The 16,793-nt window shown below is 36.3% G+C and overlaps 1 gene segment (V, D, J or C); it reads right to left on the reverse strand.

The window, feature by feature from the left end:
• The window catches only part of LOC123952176, a 74,585-nt gene that overhangs the window by 15,314 nt on the left and 42,478 nt on the right, over positions 1 to 16,793 (reverse strand). Inside the window, 2 exon segments of the C gene segment in view lie at positions 5,288 to 5,617; positions 12,030 to 12,093. Coding sequence covers positions 5,288 to 5,617; positions 12,030 to 12,093 — 394 coding nt within the window.

Below are 16,793 nucleotides of genomic sequence, written 5' to 3' on the forward strand. Positions count from 1 at the left end.
AAGACACATTCAGGGCACTAAATGAGAAGAACATGCAGCTGAGAATACTTTATCCAGCAAGACTGACATTCAGAATGGATGGAGAGATAAAGAGCTTTCAAGACCGGCAAGATTTAAAAGAGTATGTGACCATAAAGCTGGAACTACAAGAAATATTAAGGAGGGTTCTATAAAAGAAGAAAGAACCCAAGAGTAACATAGAACAGAAATTTACAGAGACAATCTATAGAAACAAGGACTTCATAGGCAACAAGACAATAAAAACTTATCTTTCAATAATCAATCTCAATGTGAATGGCCTAAATGCACCCATAAAATGGCACAGAGTTGCAGACTGGAAAAAAGGACAGGACCCACCCATATGTTGTCTATAAGAGACATATTTGGAACCTAAAGATAAACCCAGACTGAAAGTGAAGGGATGGAGAACCATCTTTCAGGACAATGGGCCTCAAAAGAAGGCTGTTGTAGTGATTCTTATATCAAATAATTTAGATTTTAAGCTAAAGACTGTATTCAGAGATACAAAAAGACACTACATCATTCTTAAAGGATCTGTCCACCAAGAAGATCTAACAATTGTAAGTATTTATGCCCCTAGTATTGGAGCAGTCAACTACATAACCAGCTAGTTAATCAAAATAAAGAATCATATTGTTTGAATACATTAATTTTAGGGGATCTTAACACACCACCCCCAGCAACAGAGAGATCATCTAAGCAGAAAATCATCAAAGAAACAAGATCTTTGAATGAAACATTGGATCAGATGGACCTCATAGATATACAGAAAACATTCCACCCTAAAACAATAGAAGTCTCATTCTTCTTAAGCTCACATGGAACTTTCTCCAGAATAGACTACATAGTTGTTGCAAATCAGTGCTGAGCCAATACAAAAAGACTAAGATCATTCTCTGCATGTTCTTAGACCATAATGCTTTGACATTGGAGCTCAACCACAAGAAAAATTTGGAAGGAATTCAAAGACTTGGAAGCTGAAGACCATCCTGCTCAAAATGTTTGGATCAACGAGGAAATCAAAAAAGAACTTAATCAATTCAAGGAAAACAATGAGAATGAAGACACATCAGTCCAAAACCTACAGGATATCACAAAGGCAGTCCTAAGGGGAAAATATTAGTCATCCAAGCCCCAGTCAAAAAACATTAAAAAATCCGAAATACACAAACTCTCCTTACACCTTAAATAATGGGGAATCAAAAACCAATTAATCCAACCCCACACACAAGATGGAAAGTGATTAAGATTAGAGTGGAGATCAATGAGTTAGACTCTAGAGATACAGTAGAACACATCAACGAAATAGAAGCTGGTTCCTTGAAACAGTTAATAAGATCGATAAACCACTGGCCAGACTAATCCAAAAGAAAAGAGAGAGGACCCAAATGAACAAAGTTATAACTGAAATGGGAGAGATCATGACAAACACCAAGGAAATAGAAACAATCATCAGAAATTGTTATCAACAACTATATGCCAGTAAGTTAAGCAACATAAAAGAGCATGCATTCCTGAGACCTTTAAACTTCCAAGACTGAAACAGGAAGAAACTGACAACCTGAATAGACCAATATCTAGTAAGGAGATTGAAGCAATGATCAGAAACTTCCCAAAAAACAAGAGTCCAGACCTGAGAGATTCCCTCGGGACTTCTATCAAACATTCAAAGAAGAAATAATACCTCTTCTCCTGAAATTCTTTCAAGAAATAGAAACAGAAGGAAAACTTCCAGACTCCTTCTATGAAGGCAGCATTACCCTAATCCCCAAACCAGCTAAAGCCCCCATCAAAAAGAAGAATTTTAGACCAATATCCCTGACCAATATGGATGCCAAGATTCTCAACAAGATCCTAGCAAATAGGATGCAACAGCACATTAAAAAGATTATCCACCATGACCAGGTGGGATTTATCCCTTGGATGCAAGGTTGGTTCAACATTTGCAAATCAATCAATGTGATAGAACAAATCAATAAGAGAAGAGAGAAGAAACACATGGTCCTCTCAATTGATGCAGAAAAAGCATTTGACAAAATACAGCATCCTTCTGTGATTAAAACTCTTCAGAGTGTAGGAATAGAGGGAACATTCCTCAACTTCATAAAATATGTCTATGTGAATATCATTCTCATATGGAAAACTTGACAGCCTTTTCACTCAGATCAGAAAGATGAAAAGGATGCCCACTCTTGCCACTGTTGTTCAACATCATAGTAGAAATCCTAGCAACAACAATCAGACAGCAAAAAGAAATAAAAAGTATTCAAATTGGCAAAGAAGTCAAACTCTCTCTCTTTGCATATGACATGATACTTTATATGGAAATCCAAAAGACTCCACACCCAAATTATTAGAACTCATACAGCAATTCAGTAATGCAGCAGGATACAAAATCAATGTACAGAAATTAGTTCCTTTCTTATACAATAACAATGAAAATATAGAAAGGGAAATTAGAGAATTGATTCCATTTACTATAGCACCAAGAACCATAAGATAACATGGAAACAAACCTAATCAAAGAGGTAAATGATCTGTACTTGAGGAACTATGGAACACTCATGTAAGAAACTGAAGAAGACACAAAAAGATGGAAAAATATTTCATGCTCATGTATTGGAAGAAAAAACATTGTTAAAACGTCTATACTGTCTAGAGAAATCTATACTTTCAATGCCATCCCGATCAAAATTTCCACAGGCATTTATCAAAGGGCTGGAACAAACAATCTTAAAATTTGTTTGAATTGAGAAAAGACCCCATATTGCCAAGGAAATGTTAAAAAAGAAAAACAAAGCTTGGGCATCATGTTGCCTGATTTCAAGCTATATTACAAAGCTGTGATCACTAAGACAGCATGGTACTGGCACAAAAACAGACACATAGATCAATGGAACAGAATAGAGAGCCCTGATATGGATCCTCAACTCATGGTCAACTAATCTTCGATAAAGCAGGAAAATAAAAATATCCAGGGGAAAAAAGACAGTCTCTTCAATAAATGGTGGTGGGGAAATAGGACAGCTACATAGGGAAGAATGAAACTTGACCATTCTTTTATACCATGAACAAAGATAAACTCAAAATGGATGAAAGACCTCAATGTGAGCCAGAAATCCATCAAAATCCTGGAGAACATAGGCAGTAACCTCTTCAACATTGACCACAGCAACTTCTTTCAAGACATATCTCCAAAAGCAAAGGAAACAAAAGTGAAAATGAACTTTTGGAACTACATCATGGTAAAAAACCTTCTGCACAGCAAAGGAAACAGTCAACAAAACAATGAGGCAACCCATGGAATGGGAGAAGATATTTACACATGACGTTATAGGCAAAGGGCTGATATCCAAAATCTATAAAGAACTCCTCAAACTCAGCACACAAAAAACAGATAATCATGTCAAAAATGGACAGAAGAAATGAACGAACACTTCTCCAAAGAAGACATACAATGCAAACAGACATGAAAAAATGCTCATGATCATTAGCCATCAGGGAAACTCAAATCAAAGCCACATTGAGATACTGCCTTATGCCAGTTAGAATGGCCAAAATTATCAGGACAGGAAACAAGAAGTGTTAGAGAGGATGTAGAGAATGGGGAACACTCATACACTGTTGTTGAGGATGCAAGTTAGTGCAGCCACTTTGGAAAACTGTATGGAGATTCCTCAAGAAATTAAAAATAGAGCTACCATATGGCCCTGAAATTTCACTACTGGGTATGTACCCTAAAGATACAGATGTAATGAAAAGAAGGGTCATTTGTACCCCAGTGTTCATAGCAGCAATGGCTACAATTGCCAAACTGTGGAAAGAGTCAAGATGCCCTCAACAGATGACTGGATAAAGAAGATATGGTCCATATATTGAACTGTAATATTACCCAGTCATCAGAAAGGATGAATACCCAATTTTTGTATCAACATGGACAGGACTTGAGGAGTTGATGCTGAGTGAAGTAAGCCAAGCAGAGAAAGTCAATTCTCATATGGTTTCACTTACTCATGGAGCATAAGGAATAACAGGGAGAATATTAGGAGAAGGAAAGGAAATGTGAATTGGGGTAATTGGAGGGGGAGATGAATCATGAGAGACTGTGGACTCTTAGAAAGAAACTGAGGGTTTTGGAGGGGAGTGGGTGATGGGTGAGCCAGGTGATGGGTATTAAGGAGGGCACGTATTGCATGGAGCCCTGAGTGTGGTGCATAAACAATGAATCTTGGAACACTGAAAAAATAAAATTATATTAAAAAATAAAGTGAGGATATTGCTCTGAAAAATTTTTTAAAGTTTTTATTTATTTATTTAAGAGAGAGAGAGAGAGAGAGAGAGAGAGAGAGAAAGCATGAAAGGGGGTACGGTCAGAGGGAGAAGCTGATTCCCCGCTGAGTAGGGACCCTCATGTGGTACCTGATCCTGGGACATCAGGATCATCCCTTGAGCCAAAGGCAGTCGTTTAAACAAGAAAGTCACCCAGGTGCCCCTCGCTGAACGTTTCTTATGTGCAAAGTTGCTAGGTGCTTTCACGTGTATTGTTTCATTTAATCCATACAATAAGTATAAAATATATCACTGTGACAATAATATTTTGGATGATGAAACTGATGTGAGAAAGGCGAAGTGAGTTTGTCTTTCTTTTTTTTCTCTGAATGTTCCATAGGACATACTATTTTTTTTTTTAAGATTCATTATTTCTTTGGAGAAAGGAAGAACACAGGGAGAAGAGGCAGACAGAAAGAAACTCAAGCAGACTCTGGGCTGAGCATGGAGTCCGACGCTCGTCTTGATCTCAAGATCCTGAGATCTTGACCTGAGCTGAATGAGGAGTCAGATGCTCAACTGACTGAGGTGTCCGGGTGCCTTCAAAGCCCATACTATTTGAATTCATTGGGAAATCGTGGGACATTTATGCCATCATTAAAGAAAACAACATTAGAGAAAATATTATATATATATTTGTTGTCATTAATACTTGACAGAAAAGGGGCACCAAGGTGGCTATGTGGGTTAAAGCCTTTGCCTTAGGCTCAGGTCATGATCCCAGAGTCCTGGAATTGATCTCTGCATCAGGCTCTCTGCTCAGCATGGAGCTTGCTTCCCTTCCTCTCTCTCTCTGCCTGCCACTCTGCCTCCTTGTAACCTCTGTCTGTCAAATACATAAAGAAATTCTTTAAAAAAATACTTAACAGAATAGGTAGGGTTTTTCCTTTGAAACAAAGTGTTCTGTGTGGTTGTATTCATTTTTATGTGCACATACCTTTGTTTATTGAAGGAAAAAGAAGCTCTTGAACAACTTCTCTCCTATTAATTTGGTGGTTGACAATACATTTGTGTTCTTTATCCATTGATGCTCCAGTCACGGTCAGCCAGCTGAATTTCATGTACGTGTCATTCGTCTTCATGGTGTCTCCCTGCTGAGATTTGAGAATTGCTTTGTCATCCTTTTCTTGCCAATCTACCTTGATAACATCAGGGAAAAAGTCCTCAAGAAGACAAAGATATGTTCCAGCCTTATGGACTTCTACCTCAGCAAATGAAGGAAGAAAAACTGTGGGCTTGGGAGAAATAACTTCATCAGGACTTTTATCTGTTGAAGAAAATGGAACAACAATTAGAACACAACTAGAGAAACACAAACATTGTGTGGTTTGGAAACAACCAGCACATAGTAAAGGGGAGGAAAGTTGCTATAGAATTAATGCTTGCTGTAGCTTTTCATCTGCAGAGGGTTATGAGGTGCTTATTTTCTTAGTTTCCATTGGAAAAGAGGTTCTAGAGGTTATGAAACGTGACAAAGTCACAGACATTAAGTGAAAGAGCCTAGATCAAAACATGGAATATTTTTAAACAATACAGTCACTTGTTTGAGTGGAAATCTATCAAGTTACCCTTTTAGTTACAAATATGGGTTCCAAGCCCATTCCTGAATTCTTCTCCTTGATTTCTGATTTTATGGAACATCTTGTTGTCATATCCGAACCACTGCGGGATTTTGAGTAGGACAATGTTTAATGCTGCACCTCCAAATAGTTTATAATGCCTGAAATTTAGAAACAAAATGGCCATATACCCAAAACTTCTATTTAAAAAAATATTATTTTCAGAAATTTTCTTAGCGTAGTGTAATCAATTAATGTAATGGTCAGAATTTTGTTTTGCTTCAGGAAATGTTCCCTCAAAGCTAATTTTATATTGGAATTTCATTTGAGGTTGAAGCATTACTGAGTACACACCATATTTTGACTCTTAGCATTTCCCTCCAAATCTGAATCTGCCCTCTAAGACTGCTGAACTTGTTGTAGTACCCCTCAATTTTCTTTCATTTCACCTGCTGAATAAAGTCACATATAATGATTTAATGTTAACAGCTCTGGTCAGAGTTTCTTGTAAATAGAATGTGAAATTATATAAGGAAACATCATGGGTCTCAAGGGCATTTCACTTGGACACTGGGATATTCTTTGGTTATACATTTATTATTAATTAATGATTCAAATTTTAAATAGTTCTTTCCAATTTGAGTTCAAACTGAAACACAAATCCTTTATTAATTTTCTCTTTCCAGTAGTTTGGAGTTAGAATTATAATTTCATGGCCATTTCCTAAGAAAAGACTAGAATTTCTCCTTTGAGAAGAAAGGAAAAAAAAATTCCTCAGAATTTTTGCCTGTGCACCACAGCTCCCGGTTTTTATACTGGATGAGTAAACAATGATGAGTTTTTAAATCCATGCTGTAAATAGGTATTAGATCATAATGCAGTTGTTTTAATTTTGTACAATTTCCTTATAGTATAGTAGACTATAGTATTTTGCTGAATATAATAGAAGACATTGTATTTTTCCTCAACCATATATTTTGGTTTTTAATTTAAAAAGCACATTATATAAAGCAAGATTTATTTTTCAAAGTACATGGTATCCCCATAATTTTTTCTCCTACTCAATACATTAAAGAATTAGGAATACTTCTGATTCATCAAAGTAAAGAACTTGATAATCCAATCATGAGCTTGGGAAAATCTGGATGGTAAGACATTATGCCTATCTCCTGTCACTTTTCTTTATCTAGAGTCCTGGGGTTTCATTCTTTTCAGGATAAAAGGTATCTTGAACTTCCATAACTTTTTCTATGTGATAGTTAACTGAGCATTAAGTAATATTCTTCATTTTTTATGATTTGTGCCTATATTTTATGGAATTTATACTATACATTCTTTTCAACTTTCCTTTTTTTTAGGATTTTATTTATTTATTTTAGAGAGAGAGAGTGGTCAGGGAGAGGCAGAACAAGAAGGGGAGTGGGAATCCTGAGCAGGCTCCACACCCAGCCTGGAGTCTAACACAGAGCTCAGGGCTCAATTCAACTACCAGGAGATCATGACCAGTTTCTTTATAGAAGAGCTACCCAGGTGCCCCTCACTATTCTTTATTAAACTTATTAAGAGTACTTTTTATGGCTGCAATCATTTAATTGATTTACAAAATAGAAACCGTTTTACAAAGTAAACAATTTCTTCTAATACATTTATATTATTAATAATCCGAAAAAATTTCCGGTAAATTGCCTGAGTTTATATATTTGATAAATATAAAGCTGTGTGAATTATATATAAATTAACCAAATGCAATGACACTTTCAATTAAGTATGGTACTTTGAATCTGCATTTTGATACTAATTCAAAATTCTTCTATTTTATTCTTCTCCTTTTATTAAAAAATACTTAAAGCTATTTCTTATGTAAATATGACTTTCAAATTGATGAAATTTCTAAGTATACTTAAAAGTAGTAAAAAAAAGCAGTAACTGTATTTCTAAATATAGTCCTAAGTATTTTCTTAATAAAATTTAAAATTTTAATTGTTTTTCTTCTAAATACCAGTATGAAGCCCATGTTTATGTTAGACATGATATCTTAAGGTAAAGGAATAAAATTTATGTAGCTACAACAACTTAAAATAAAAAAAAAATTTGAATTTCATTTTTATGCCAAGTGAGGTAAAAGTCCATTGAGCAAATACCTCTAAATTCAGGTTTTTTGTATATCAGTGGACAGTAAGGTAATTTTCCACTAGAGTGGTTAGAAGTGGAGCCAAATGCTCTGGAGAATTTCTGCTCTGTCTGTATGATTGGTTACACACCACTCTCCATACTGGATGCGATTCTCCCTCTAGATTTGAAATGAGGCAACATGTTTGCAGCACCTGTTATGTGTTATGTGTCAAGTACCTTATTTACAGTCTCTCATTTAATTTTCATATGCCCCTGCTCATACAACCTGTTATCCCATCTTTTGGATTAGGAAGCTGAGACCAGAAAATAATCACCCAAGTTCACAAAAGCAACAAGTGGTGGAGCTGGAGCTCAGGTCGGTCAGAGTCCAAAGTCCAGACTCTCTGACAACACACTTTCTCCACCAAAAGAATCGACGTGTCAAGTCCCACAAGTTATCTGATCAACTTTGTTCTTGAGTCAAATTCTTTCAAGACAATTACACATGTTCTGCATGAGCACTTCATGCAAGTCCACTTGGACACAAGGTCGAATGCTGTTACAGTGTTTGCACAATGTAGTCTAGGCCGACCTTTACCAGAAGGATTGGTATAAAAATCTCTCCTAAGATTTCCACATCTAAATATGCTACAAAAATGAGACATTATAATTATAATTAACATTACCAAAATTATTAGCAATTTGTTTGTGATTATTGTTACTCCAACATGACATTTTATTCTCATGGGACCAAACTTCCCTTACTAATGGGAATGCAGTATTTGGGGATAACAATTGGACCTATGTCATGTTAGATCGCTAGACTGTCACCTGCCTGACCAGGTCTGCTGAAGGTCACCATCTGTGAATGACATTAAATGTCATGATGCCCACAGTAATGATGCAGTGGGAGCATGAAATGCGTTTGTTAAAGATCATTTCTTCCATTTCGTAAAATGTATGTGGAAGGAAATGCCCACTCTTTGACTTCACATTCCTGCTAAAGGACTCATGCACTGCAGTCTTTTTCTTATTTCGTGGTGGGGAAAACAATATGTGTGAAAATTTGGTGTGCTTCATTTTTTTTCAGTTAATAAAAAGTATGTGTTCTAATACATGTTTCTCCTACCTTAGAACATAAAATTGTATCCTATGCTTTGTGCTATATAATCACAGGCCTTTTTTCTTCTGTTTCTTTTAGTGCTTTTGGTCTTCTATTTTTATTTCATTGCCTAACTGTACTTGCATATTTTATTTTAGGCCTTCTCAAATAGATTTTGTAAATAGGCAGTATAAGTAAATGAGAAATAGTTTGTACAATAGAGCTTGTTTCTGTTTCTGCCCCAGAGATCAATAGTTCAGTGAGGTCTACCTTGAAGTTGACATGAAAAATGGGAGACACTACACCAAAAACAAATGATGTACTATATGGTGACTAACATAATAATAAAAAAAATAATGGGAGAAGATGTTTGCAAATCTCACTCTGTGATATAAGTACAAAACATTCAGTATTCAAACACACTGAAATGTCAGAGCATAGGAAGAAGCTTTCATCCCCAAAATTATGCCTCATAAAACAGGGGTTGCCTTATGTTTCAGTTCGGGCAACTTCTCATTTTAAAAATGGTCTTCTAATACTCTACTTTGATTAAACAATGCACTTGGACAAGATATCAACCAGAAATAAACCCAATTAAAACTAGTTTAGAGGTAGTACTGGTAAAAAAAAAATTAAGAAGTTTCATGGATATGGTAAACATTACCTGGGACTAAGTCTCTATACAATACAAAATATACAATGCTTACATTGTACATAAACATAATGAAAGAATAAATGAAAAAATGCTTTTATTTTCTAAGTGGATAATTGTCTCTTCCAATTAAATATCCAATGCTCTCATCATAAAGGTATCCCCAAACTTACATTCCGACCCTAACATGACTCAGAAATTTGTTCTAATGTATACATTTTAGATGTATGTGAAGAATCTGAACACAAGTTTTATAGAAATTTGAGGCCAAAAAAGCAGTATTTCTCAGGTGATATTTATAATAGTACAATTTTAATTTATAGGCATAATCCAGTGAAGATATAAACTATTAAAAGTGAATATTTGAGGGATGCCTGGGTGGCTCCTTCTGTTACGTGTGTGCCTTTGACCAGTATCATGATCCCAGAGGGCTGGAGTAGAGCACCCTGCCTTGGGATCCCTGATCAGTGGGAGTCTGCTTCTCTTTTTCAGTCTGCTCCCCCCAGCTCCTGTGTGCTCTCGCTCTCTGTCTCTCTCATGTGTGTATGCTCTCAAATAAATAAAAAAAAATAAAACATTTTATTTAAAAAGTGAATAGTTGATTTTTATGTACATCAGTATAATTTTATATATTCATTATAAAACCTTTCCCTCATTTACATCCAGACATTTCCACTGGAAAGGGAGAGATTGGCTTAGGTTGAGGCTAACAATATATGAGGTATTGCTAACTACATTCTGCTTATTTTTAGAAACATGTAACAATGAGTCTTAGAAAGTATTCTGCAAATACTGTCCAATTGTTCTAAAGTGTCCTGTGGACTAGATAAAAATGAATACATTTCTCTGTACTCCTGATTTAAGAAGAACTCCACTGGGTGATAATTGGAATTTGTAGAACTGACTTTTTAAATGATGGATCATGTCCCAACTTATGTAATAGATATTTTCATATTTAATTTCATTTATTTCCACAACATCTACTTGAGATGGTGGCTACATTGACAGACTAAATGGATGGAAATACAGCAAATGTTAACAGAATATGTGTCATTATAAATCTTTAACACTTTATTTTTTTTTCTCTTTTCCATTTTTTTCCTAATGGGCATATATTATTTTTATAATTTTAAGAAAGTGATAACCAGGGGCACCTAGGTGGCTCAGTGGGTTAAAGCCTCTGCCTTCGGCTCAAGTCATGATCTCAGGGTCCTGGGATCAAGTCCCGTATCCGGGTCTCTGCTCCTCAAGGAGCCTGCTTCTTCTTCTCTCTGTCTCTCTCTGCCTGCCTCTCTGCCTACCTGTGATCTCTACAGTCAAACAAATAAATAAAATCTTAAAAAAAAGTGATAACCAATGAATCTAAATTTATTTGCTGAAGAATGATTATATGGAAAGTGATGGATCCTGACTCACACTCCACATTTTTCTCTGCACCACAATCACCCAAAAAAAAGTTTTTAGGATTTCTGAATTACCTCTGTGTCACCATTATTTAATTAGATTGCTAAAGTTTATATTGCAGTCAATTGGGAAAAAAACAGGCCTCAAAAGTTGCTTTTCAAATTATGAATTCATGTGTGCCTATGATGACAACAAGAAAAACACCAAAATATATCATTCTTTTCATTTTTCCAAAGTTTCACCAACCCTATGAAAATTCTTTGAAAACTTTTATTCAACTAGATCCTGTAGGGTAGAAACATCCATGTGAGATGTTCTCCCTCATCCACGCAAAATTTTATCTCTAAGTCTAATGAAGAATGAAAAAATTTACTAGGCTGCATTTGGAAAAACCAAACCTAGCTTATGACATTCTTGGTTATGTTTGTGTAGTTAAATATGTTGATACCTGATATGAATTGCCTTCACAGAAAAATGCAAGTTTATCAATTTTTGTTCATTCCTTTCCTTTGGTTATTTTTAGAATCTAATAAATAAGATACACAAATTTCTTTACAAATCTCTCAACACAGAAATCCCTAAGGGATTAACGGCTCTACCCCTTAGGAACTCCAGATGCTCTAGCTAGTTGGCTCCTTGTGAATGTCCTGCAAGCTAGATCAGGCAGCAACTACCCCCAGGACTGGGACAGAGTCAACAACCTCTTCTAGTAACCCACTGATATTTATGACCAAACTCGGACCAAACTTAGAATTCTGAGCCAGCACCAGCACCTACCCTGCCTCCCACCACGACCCACATCACCTACTTCCTCCCCCTACCTATAGGGAAGAATTTAAAAATATCTTACCTGTAACCCTGAGCAATGTGCCAGGACCAAACACTTTTTTGTACAACCAGCCACTCAAGGTACACTGTCTGAAAAGCTTTTACAGAAAACTTCCTGTGTGCCTCCTTTAAAATGTCTTTGTATCCTTTCAATATTTATGTAAATATATATATATATATATATATATATATATATATATATATATATATATAAATAGGCACTGCTAACATTAAACAAAGATAAACCTCAAGCAAAATCACGTAGATATGAGCATAGTGAAGAATGGATGGCCTGACCCCTCTCTGTCTGGACAGTGTGTGTCTGTCTTTCCCATCTCAATCACACACATTAGAGAGTCTGAATTTATCTTTTGTCACCATGTTCCTGAAACTTCTAAATCTTTTTTCTTAAAACGTTTTCATGTATCATATCAGTTCTTTTCCTAGAGTGTAATTTATAGTTACTATTTCTGTGATTTAACAGGAATAAAGATAGAAATAATATTAATAAATAAATATTAAAAAATTGAATATGTTTAAGTTAAGATTTAAAATTTAATATATGAATGTTCAGTATTCTATAGTTATATATATATATATATATATATATATATATATATATATATACTTTTTATCTCTACACGCTGAGGAGTGGTTACCCGGCTTGATTAAAAATTAAATTCTTTCCAGAATTCAGCCCTCACTGATTCAAGAACAGATGTGTTATTAAAGAGTGAGAAATATTACCCCATTTATTGCTGAAAGACTGTTCCTTTGAACTTCAGATTGACCTGACAAGTTCCAGGATATTGATTTAAAACCCTGAACTGCTCATCAGAAGATCCTAACTTGGTTTGTCTTTCTGCCACTGTCCCAGCAGGAGGGCAGAGGCAGCTCCGAGGTCCGCAGCTGAGTCCTGCATACAGCACAGCTGCTCCTGTTCTTCTGCCAGCTTCCAGAGTCCTAGCAGATTTGATCCCATGCGGAAAGATGGAAAGGAATGGTCTCAAAAGGACTTGTCCCTTTATAAAAATACCCTAAGCATCACATTGTGAGAATTTAATAAATACATATTCAACATGACTTACTTGATGTCTTGGGAAGAAGAGAAGCAATTTTAGTGCCATGATGAGAAACAGAAGTATTGTTTCTGCATGAAGAGTCATACAAATTTTGAGCTATCACTACTACACTTTCAGCTGCATAGTCTATTTAAAAGGTCAGACTATAAAAGACTATATATTCAGAATACATTTACAGCTTAATGTTTCTCATAGCATATAATGGTTAGACCATGCAGTAAGGAACAAACAAGTATCTATTGGGTCCCAAACATTGCCATAGTAACTAGCCATGTGAATGTAGACAAATAACGGAACTCTCTAATCCTCAGTTTCCCCATCAGTGAAATTGGAATAAGAAGATCCCCTGTATAATTCTCTTAAGGATTGAGACAAGACACAGAAACAAGGCAGTATGGTATCTGACTCCCAATAAGTATTAGTTAATAGTATTATTGTCTTTAAGTGGATGGCTTGGAGCCCCCTTTATCAAATTTTCCACGAAAAACGTAGATTTTATAAACAATAAGTATTTATTATATAAATTAAAAAGCAAAGGAGCTTCTGAGTCCGACATTTTATGTATCTGGCAATTACAGGCCAAAACACATGGGGCTCCATCAAGTTGCAATCTAGAATACTTACCCACTAGGTACAAGCTTTTTGAGTGTTGTGACTGTGTCTTGTGCACCCTTTTACCTCTAGTGTCGAGCATAGAAACTGTCTTCAAGAAATGAACACACAAGGATATAAAACCATGCTGACAGCTTCTTTTCATGGACTCTAGATGAAATGTTTTTTTGAGCTCACAAATTCCACTAAACTGGACCATCTCTAAGCAATATCACAAAAGCGACAAGAGCACAGATATTGACTAAACTCAGCCTACCCAAAGAAACCAGAATAATAAAATTACGTTGATTTATTGATGTTCTACAATTATCCACTGGAAGAGTTAAAGTTTTTGTACTGTTCTTAAAGATGAGATCAAAACCAATCATACAGGCTTTGCAGATTATTAGAGAAAGGAACACTATTCATTAAGAAAGGAGCACTATTAAGACTACAGGTACTTCATCAAAGAGTGTCACACTTAAAGGCCACCTACATGAAAAAACATCTTGAATAAATAACTTACAGAAATATGTCACAGGCATGGTCTCAGAAACATTTTAATTTCAAGCCTCCAGCTATAGTTTTGTGTGTATATTTTCTACAAATAAAATTTCAATATGCTTGAAAGCAAGGAAGTAAATAAACCATTCAAAAAGTGGTTTTATTTCCATACATAGTGACAAATTTTGTCATTATATATGGAAACATTTTTTAGCTATAAAATTCCTGTCTAAAGGAATTGATTCTACATTTTTTTTTCTAAAAAGCACCTATCAGTTTTTCATTCAGAGTACCTAAAAATAACGAAGTTACTTACCAGGAGAAGTTATTATAAGCTTAGTTCCTTCTACGGATATCTTGATCCAGCCTGGTTAATGGTTACCACACTGGTTAGAGCTTCTACAGAAATGTAAGCCTTCTCCTGAGGTTCTTGTCAGGGCCAGCAGGTAGAAACCTTGTACTGGCAGTTTGGTCTTTTGAGGCCATTAAAAGTTCTTGAATATAGGCTTCATGGCATCTGATATTTTATAAGTTTTCCTTAGATTAATTAATCTAAATGTCTGCTTTGATGGAGGCAGCAATTATGGAAAATGCTGATAGAAAATAGAGATGAAGAAAGCAAATAGAAAGAGAAAGTGAGGGGCGCCTGGGTGGCTCAGTGGGTTAAGCCTCTGTCTTCTGCTCAGGTCATGATCTCAGGGTCCTGGGATCGAGCCCCACATCGGGTTCTCTGCTCGGCAGGGAGCCTGCTTCCTCCTCTCTCTCTGCCTGCCTCTCTGCCTACTTGTGATCTCTGTCTGTCAAATAAATAAATAAAATCTAAAAAAAAAATTTAAAAAAAAGAAAGAGAAAGTGAAAGAGGGAGGGAGAGAGAGAAAGAAAGAAAGAGAGAGAGAAAGGAAGAAAAGAAGGAAGGAAGATAGAGACAGAGGGAGGGAGAGAAGGGGAGGGTGGGAGGGATGGAGAAAGAAAGTGAAATAAGAAAGGAAGAAAGAAAGAGAAAGAAAGAAAGAAAGAAAGGAAAGAAAAGAAAAGAAAAGAAAGATCAGGACCAAGTAGTCACCCAATGACTTTTCTAAATTACCAGAAACAGTGTTCAGAGAATTAAGAGGTTTTGATTTCCAGGTGTTCGAGTGTGTGAAACTGCTCAGAGATGCATCAAAGGAAACCTCTTCTGTTCTCACAAACACCGGCCTACTGTGTCAGCAGTTTAGGGTTATATTTCTGAAGGGGATAGGCATCACTAACTGAAAAAGCTAACATGTCAACAGAAATATACTTGAGAAATGTGGACGATGGTCTCCATTTTGTAGTAAGCCACTTTTATCATTCAGCAACACAAATCTTGACCAGGGAAAGCAGAAGGAGAAAATACTTTCTGTGATGATGATATTTTCCTGGAATAAAGGGAAAAAATTGTAGAATTCTATCTCCCACAGAATTATTGATTCTTTATTAAAACTCAAATTGGAAAACAAACACTCTGTTACCTTGAAAGAAGAAGCCTCTTCGAAACTATTCTGTGATCTTTGGAAATATACCTGCGGTCTTGCCTCTGTGGATAAGTAGCTTGGACAAGGCAATTGCCCTCCCTAGTTTCCCACATCCCATCTGCTGTGTGAGCATTAAGCCAAGTATGTGCAAAAGGCCCTTCCTGTTCCAACAGTTTATGAAGCTGTGATTAAGAGCTGGAAAGGGTCCTCTGTGGCTGCTCAAGTGAGAAAGGAGTGGAGGGTTAGTGATGCAGAAAGTTTTCTTACAGATCCCTTCTGACTCTGTGACATTGCAAGATCCCAGCCTGCACAATAGTGGGGGGGGGGCTGAGGGGGCTTCTGGAGACTTAATGACATTAAGGGTTATCAAGGAAAAGACTCTTACCTGAACCCAAGCAGGAATTGGGCTTGTGTCGTTCATAATCCTGGGTGAGCTATCCAGGATTCATTCCAGCTGTTCTCTTTTTGTTGGTACCACTGCCAAATGGGCTCTGCAAGGACCCTAGAGAGCCTGCATCATACGTGCATGCTTCTGTCTGCTGTTCTGGCAAAGGAGACTTGATCCTGAGAAATTCTCGTTTTGTGATCTTCATTTGAAAAGCAAAGGAGAGAAATCAGAGGCAATTGCATAAATTGACAGTGGACATGAAAACAGTGAACAAAAGAGACAGGAGTGTAGTCAACCTACAAATCAAACTGGAGTCACATGTTCATTCATGGGGTTGGTGTTGCCCTGGAGTAGTCAGAATTTTCTCCAAGATGGGCATGCATCAGGACTGGGAAGGTGGTAGCAAACTTGTTCTTCAGAGGCCAGGATCAGGGAGAAAGTTTTGTTTTAAATACAATGAAAGAACTTAACGGTAAGTAAGTAAGACGTGTCTCAGTGGCATTTTACTATGCTCCTGGTGTAGAGAACTCTCAGGACCCAGATGACTGCACCAAAACACCCCTGTTACAGTAACTCCATGTTATCTTCCTTTTGGGGGCAACACGTTCACTTTCTTCCTTTAGGCTTTGCTTCAAACCCACCTATCCTTGAACTCTTTTTCTCTCTGAGTTATGGATTTCTCACTTTATTTGGTAAGCATTTGGAGATGTATAAGGCTATCAGGAAAA

The sequence above is a fragment of the Meles meles genome, chromosome 10 (genome assembly GCF_922984935.1).
Source record: "Meles meles chromosome 10, mMelMel3.1 paternal haplotype, whole genome shotgun sequence".
NCBI lineage: Eukaryota > Metazoa > Chordata > Mammalia > Carnivora > Mustelidae > Meles > Meles meles.